This window comes from Vigna umbellata, chromosome 5, assembly GCF_029865625.1.
Source record: "Vigna umbellata cultivar VRB3 chromosome 5, Vumbellata_1.0, whole genome shotgun sequence".
NCBI lineage: Eukaryota > Viridiplantae > Streptophyta > Magnoliopsida > Fabales > Fabaceae > Vigna > Vigna umbellata.
In genome coordinates, this window is record NC_142169.1 from 20,579,181 (window position 1) to 20,586,546 (window position 7,366).

General features: G+C 28.8%; 1 protein-coding gene across 1 annotated transcript; it reads right to left on the reverse strand.

Moving 5' to 3' along the window:
* Positions 1 to 832: 832 nt before the first annotated feature.
* LOC124834507 (G2/mitotic-specific cyclin S13-7) lies at positions 833 to 3,555 on the reverse strand. Its single transcript, XM_047309214.2, has 9 exons — positions 3,367 to 3,555; positions 2,867 to 3,008; positions 2,690 to 2,750; positions 2,362 to 2,586; positions 2,129 to 2,254; positions 1,791 to 2,039; positions 1,552 to 1,710; positions 1,280 to 1,458; positions 833 to 1,186 (listed from the first exon to the last, which is right to left on the reverse strand). The coding sequence occupies exons 1-9, from the start codon at positions 3,404 to 3,406 to the stop codon at positions 1,033 to 1,035; spliced, it is 1,335 nt and encodes a 444-aa protein (XP_047165170.1). The 5' UTR covers positions 3,407 to 3,555; the 3' UTR covers positions 833 to 1,032.
* Between the last annotated feature and the right edge of the window lie 3,811 nt (positions 3,556 to 7,366).

Sequence of the window (7,366 nt, forward strand, 5' to 3'; positions counted from 1 at the left end):
TGCTCCGAACTTTAAATTCTCTTATATTCTCTAGACATTTTATAAAAGGAATTACTGATACTATGGATTTTATAAGACAAACAAACTTCTTTCATGCTCCGAACTTTAAATTCTCTTATATTCCCTAGACATTTTATAAAAGGAATTACTGATACTATCGATTTTATAAGATAAACTCTAAAATTAACTAGTAATATAGATAGAAGAAATATATAATATTATCGGTTTTATAAGATAAACTCTATCCGCAGATGATATATATTTTCTTGTCCATATGGCTAAGCCTATTTCTTATCTAACTAACTATATTTTACCAATTTTTTTCTTTCTGATTCATACCTACCACATATTTTTGTTTTTATATCCTACTTATAATTTTCTTTAATAGTAATTAATAATTATTGCACCTGTTATACTACTAATTATTGGATGAAAAACGACAAACTTAATTTAATAATAATTTAACAACAGGATTCACTAGTTTTCTCAACGAAAATTTCTCAACGCAGAACCATTTGATTTCTGTAAGAATGTGTATGACAAAAGCAGAAAGGAAAAAGAAGGGGAAAATAAATTTAAAATAAGTTAATATCAATAACATTATATATGTCTGTAATAATAATAAAAAAAGAATACTACAAGATAACTTTTCTTCCCATGCACCAAAACTTTACTTCCCATTTATATATATTTTATGGAACATTGTTTTAAAAGACGAAATTTTTATTTAAAAGAAATTAACAGAGTAATTTTAAAAACGAAGGGCACTACGTTAGGTTTAGAAACAATGTTTTTGAAAAAAGCGAAGTACGCAATTTTAAAAAATATGCAATTCTGTTGGTAATGTTTGCAACAATATGACATTTTCGTTTTCATTTATGGAATTTGCAAGTGCAAAACTTGCAGCTAAATATAAACCAGAATTTGTAAACCAGTACAATCAAAGAAATAAAACTAGAACGGATTATTTCTGAAATCCGCATAAAAAACTCTATAACAGCAGCTTCTTCCTTTGCTTCTTTTTTAACTCTATTATTGGGAGGCTGAACCTTCAGGCAGAAGATACTTAGCCGGTGGGAGCACAGCAACAGCTCCCTTCTGTGGATCAGAATACTTTCTGTACACTACCTTCAGCTTTTCACTTCCAGCAGAGGAGTGGAAGCTCGCCAATAGTTTAGCACAATCCCTGTTTGCAATCAACAATGCCAAATAAATTCAAGAAACAGTTGAATCATAAATCCAAACAATATTAACAACACCGAATCTATTTTTTACATACATAAGTTGTTCTTCTGAGTAGCCAGTGTGCAACTTAAGCGTGTCATTCCAAAGGGGAGTCTTATTCAGCGTACATCTAGCTGCGAAGACTGCTGAGGCAGCAAGCATTGATGGGCAATACATTAAGGTCGCGTAATTCATCATTCCCAACTCAGACAGAAAATGGGTCATGTTTTCCAACTGGAAAATGCAGAAATCCAGAAAGACATTCAGACAAGACATCATCATCAAATGAAAATAAGGTAAAAAAAAAAAACTCACACACTCACTCACCTCCTGATCTGGGACTGATGCCTTGATAAAACGCACCAGGAAAACAAAAGGTGTGGGAACAGTCAAAGTCCATTCCAACTTTCCCAGTATAACTTTCTCCATAACAAGTATCTGTTCATGAGTGTATGCTCTATCTGAGAGGTGGACAAAGTCATTGACCTTCAATGCAAGACAAGTGTCATGTTATTCACCATTTTTTTATTATCATAGCATTTATCAAGGCAACAAAAAATATATACCTCTGGTGGCCAGATTTCTTCATACTTGGATGCCATCAGCATGGCACTGATGCCTACCAATTGCAGCTCCCTCCTTGGAACAGTCTTAACTGCTAGGAATCGATCGATAATATTGATGGTCAGGTAAAGGGTCTCGAGTGAAAGTTCAAACTTGCTGTGGACATCAATCAGCCAATCAACCAGAATAGCTCTCATCTTCTCATTTATCTCAGGTTGTGAGTGAATGTAGTCATGGGGGCGGCTTTCGTGCTTTATGCATCCAATTTACATTCACAATGTTAGAATGCCATCACATCAGACACAACACAGAAAACCACAACAGAAACCATGTTTGATACCTCAACAAGTTTATAGAACTTGTAAATGTCATCAATGTACTCCACAGCAGCAAGTTCATTGTCAACATCACTGGCATCGATGTCTATAATATTCTCCTTTGGTTTGTTACTTATGCCACATGCTGCCTATAACATCAAAAGGAGGAAAGATGGCAACGTATATTAGTGATACAATATTGATTCAGACAAAAGCTTATTTCTTTTTTCATTTTATCTCTATTATCTTTATCTACCTTGCTTCTAGCCGTGAGAACTGATGTAAAAGCTTGTGAATTCTTCTTGGACTTGCAATCTCCTTCCTTTTTCTTGTCTTTCAGGACCTCCTTGTCTGAACTATCTTCAATGTCAATGACTTCCTCAGGCTTTGGTTTTACAGTAACTTTCTTCTGTCCCGGCTTGGGAACTCTTTTGGCCACAGCGATGGGAGCAGGACCAGCCACATTAGCACAGGCTTGTCTCTGCAACTCCAAAACAAGAAACAGTCATGACTTGATAATATAACTAAACTATATTGAACAATAATGCCCCTAAGTTAATGAAACAAAGTAGCATAGAGAGTACCTTATTATTCTCGACAACCGCTGCGGCTTGTGCTTTGGCAAGTAGTTGGGCACCAAAACTCCTAAAAGAATCATAATAATATCACATCAATATTAACCTCAACAACTTCTTCTAAACAACCAAATGAAAAAGTGGCTGAAAAAGAAAGAAAGAGAGAAAGAGAAAGTGAGAGGGAACCTAGTGATGGGGCGATGAGGCTTGGCTTCAACAACTCCTCTTACATTGGCCAAATTCCCAATATCACCCAACGCCTTACGATTCTTTCCATCCGCTACACCGTTCTTCTTCTGCTGTTTTTCACCCCCTATTACTGCTTCACCTAGGAAAATCACAACCAAACCACTCATTCAAAAGGTGGAAGAATGCTTTTGATCTAAACACAGATCCACAAGATAGTTCCAACAACAATAAAAATACCTACAATAGAAAACTTTTTGGTCTGAAAAGATTGATGAGTTACGCAAAGAAATTTATATACAAAGATCGGGAAAACTGAAACTTGTCCGTTATACAAATAGATTTGATTTCAAACAGTATCTTTCATATTTTCATCCGATACAAAAGGAACGAACACAGAAACAGAATCCCAACTTCCCTAGGGGAATCGGAAAATAAAGATTCGCTCAAACAAGAAACAGACATTGAAAGAAAAATACAAAGATTGAAAAGGACACTACCTCTGGCTGCGTGTTGTTGAACTATTGCTCTTGACGCCATTTGGGATATCCTTTTTGGTCTTGAAAATGGAATCAAAGTACGAGAAACAACTCTAGGTAGAAGGGTGGGTTACCTTCCCCTTCCCTCCCTCTCTCTCTCTTTTTCTGTAGGCGCAGAATGAGCTTGAATGAAAATGGGGGTGAGAGGGACAGTGAAATAGCCTTCACATTTGAAGCTAAGGGACACAACGCTTCTCCCTTCAACGGTCAATTTCTGGAGTCGAATTTGGACCTTTGGATTTACATTCATCCGACGACTGAGGTTCGACTATAGAGAATAGCCGTTGGAAATTCAAAAACGAGAACGTGCCTGCAGAAAAAGTATTATAATGGAAAAGCAAGAAAAGGAAAATAATAATGAAATAAATAAAAATGCCACGGGTAGTACAATGTCTTCTTATATTTTATATCTGGAAAATTAATTATAATTTAACTCTTCTTTTAAATTTCTGATAATTTTTTTATATAATATTACATATATATATATATATATATATATATATATATATATATTATTTATATTGAAAATGAAATATATATTATTTATAATTTCTCGCTCTATATATATAGAAATTATGTGTATAGTCAGAAAATGATAGTAACTTTAAAAATGCTAAAAATGAATAAACATAGTATTTAATTAACATGATAAAATATAATTGATAATTTTATAATTTGTCTTAAGGTGAAAATCATATTTATTGGTAATGGGTATTTCTCATATCTATTTAGTCAGTGACATGATTGGTTTTGTTTAGTTATATAATATAATTGGTTAAGAATAGTTTTTTTTGTAATAATAGTTTTTGGATGTGTAAAACGAGTTCAAGCCACTGTGTTAACCTTTATAATTTATTATTTATGTCGCCAAATAAATTTCAGATGCGTATTAATATATGGCTTGTAATTAGTTAATTATCTGTTTTTGTGACGCGTAATTAGTGATAAATAAAGTGGGTAATGAATGAATGCATGACTTATATGTATTATAAAAAAAACATTTCCTTTTCTTTTATCTCAAACAAATATCAAATCAACAAGTACATAAGCCTTTAAGAAAATAAATAAATAAACGACTTTTCTTTTCATGCATTAAATTATATCTATTTGTTTAATCACTCTTATTATACAATTTTTTCCAATTTTTCAGTCATCATACTTCTTATATACTAGGTGCAATACATGTGCTATAACGGATAGGACAAAAAATCGTGATTCTAGAAGGGTAAGCTAACTCTTAGTTTGGATGGTAAGCTGCAATTTATTTGCATGAAGCAAGAATCACTAGTAATTGTCGGTCAATTATATCGTTCATGGTCTTGTATATACAACCCTTTATATTATAGGAGTTGATCATGTTTGAAGTCGTTATCTTAACTATAGTGAGATGTCAAAAAAAGAATTAGTGACTGAAGTGAAATCGTAACAAAGTCGTCATACTGGAAGATGCGACTATATCACCTTTCACAAAATGAAAAATACATAAGAGGGAATTATACAAAATTTCATACACTCACTTATTTAATCACTCTTATTACATAAATTTATCTAATTTTTCAAGTTTTATAAGAATATTTCACAAAAAGAAAAATACATAATAGTTTGAATCATACAAATACACTCACTTGTTTAATCACTTTAATTACATATATTTCTCTAATTTTTCAAGTTTTATAATAATCTTTCAAGAAAAGAAAAATACATTTGAGTTTGAATCATACAAAATTTCATACATTAATCACGTTTATTAGACAAATTTCTAATTTTTCAAATTTTATAAGAATCTTTCAGAAAAAGAAAAATATTTTTGAATCATACAAAATTTCATACATTCACTTGTTTAATTACTTTTATTACATAAAGTTTTCTGATTTTTCAAGTTTTGTAAGAAATTTTTACGAAAAGAAAAATTACATAAGAGTTTGAATCATACCAAACTTCATACCTAACTTGTTTAATCACTCGTATTACACAAGTTTTTCAAATTTTATAAAAATCTTTGACGAAAAGAAAAAAATACATAAAAGTTTGAATAACATAAAACTTCATATACTTGTTTAATCATTTTTATTACACAAATTTATCTAATTTTTCAAGTTTTATAAGAATCTTATACGAAAAGAAAATATATAAAAGTTTGAATCATACAAAACTTCATACACCCACTTATTTAATCACTCTTGTTAAGCAAATTTTTTAACTTTTTAAGTTTTATAAAAATATTTCACAAAAAGAAAAATATATAAGAGTTTGAATTGTATTACTCCTACACCCACTTGTTTAATCACTCTTATTACACAAATTTCTTTAATTTTTCAAGTTCTAGAGGAATTTTTCACAAAAAGAAAAATACACGAGTTTAAATCGTACAAAACTTCATACACACCTACTACATGTTTAATCACTTTTATTATACAAATTTATTTAATTTTTTATGTTTTATAAGAATCTTTCAGGAAAGAAAAATACATTTGAATCATAAAAAACTTGTTTAATCACTCTTATTACACAATTTTTTCTAATTTTTCGATTTTTTTTTAAATCTTTCAAAAAAAAATATATATAAGAATTTTAATCTTACAAAACTTCGTATATACCCACCTACAAACTCTATCACGAATAACATATCAACCCGTAATCCAAAATGTGATTAACTGAATTTCTAATTATAAAACCATTGCTTTAATAGCCTAATTCTAAAAATTATTTTTATCGGATCTTATTTCAAAAATTTTAAATAACTAAGAATTTTTATATTTCAAATTGATTACTCAAATATATGCAAATACAAAAAATTAACTAAAAAATGTTTTAATTTGTCAAAATAAACTTACTGTCCTTTGTACCAAAATTTTAACATATCCATTGCTAACACTTGCATTATTATATAGACATCAGATATTGAAATTAATATTTCAAGTTCACTTTAAAGTTGTATATCAACATATAAAATTTGAAGCGATTCAGAAATCAATTGTCAAAAACATCCCACGCAATATCCAACTCATGATAATTTTCTTTGACCACATTTAAATTACTAGTAATACAATATTCACGGACGAATCTTTTAAAAATATTTTGAAATATCGAAAGTTTTGTATAATATACAAAAAAATAAAATAAAAAATTGTGCGATATAAAATATATCAAACTTTTCAAATACTAATTAACTTATTACCAGTTTATCCAAATACATGGAGGATAAAATGTTGCTGTTCTTAATATTATTTTAATATATTAGCATTCTTTAAGTTAAATTAATTTTTTAGTCCTCCTAAATTTAAGTTTAATTTTCCATATTATGTGTATTTATTTATATTATTATATTACATAGTGTAATATTTGTTGGGATTGTACTTTTAGTTTTCACTTAAAGCTGGTGCAATTTTTTAATTGTCTATTGGTGTAAATAATGTCAAGAAAATCTCAAGATCGAAGTACTTTTTTTCTAAATAAATTAGTTTATCTACTATTCAAACAGTATTATAAAAATAATACTAAAAATTCCCTAATTGTACATGCCCATAATATACATTTGTTCATTTAAATTTAATCAATGTTCATTATATAAGAAAAAACATATACAACTTACAAACAAATAAATAAAAACACTAACTTTTTTAATAAGAATTTAGTTATTTAAAAAAATCTAAAATTACAAGGACATAAAATTATATTTTTGTTAAAATAAAAACTTTTATTTATATAAAAATCTTATATAATTGTTTGTACATGTCAACTTCTATCATCTCATATATATATATATATATATATATATATATATATATATATATATATATATATATATATATATAGATATATATATATATATATTTGTTAAGTGAGATTCACACCTCATAAACTATATTTTGATTTTATTTTTAGTTTATTTGATTCAACAATTTTATATACCTACACACAAACACTTCAATTATAAACAATTTAATTTTCTCTTAACAAC

Excerpts from the sequence above, each read along its gene's own strand:
- LOC124834507 (XM_047309214.2), bottom strand. The coding sequence starts at position 3,406 with ATGGCGTCAAGAGCAATAGTTCAACAACACGCAGCCAGAG. Across the intron at positions 1,459-1,551 it reads CATCAGTCCCAGATCAGGAG|TTGGAAAACATGACCCATTT; the intron begins GTGAGTGAGTGT and ends TGCATTTTCCAG. Across the intron at positions 1,187-1,279 it reads TACTCAGAAGAACAACTTAT|GGATTGTGCTAAACTATTGG; the intron begins GTATGTAAAAAA and ends GATTGCAAACAG.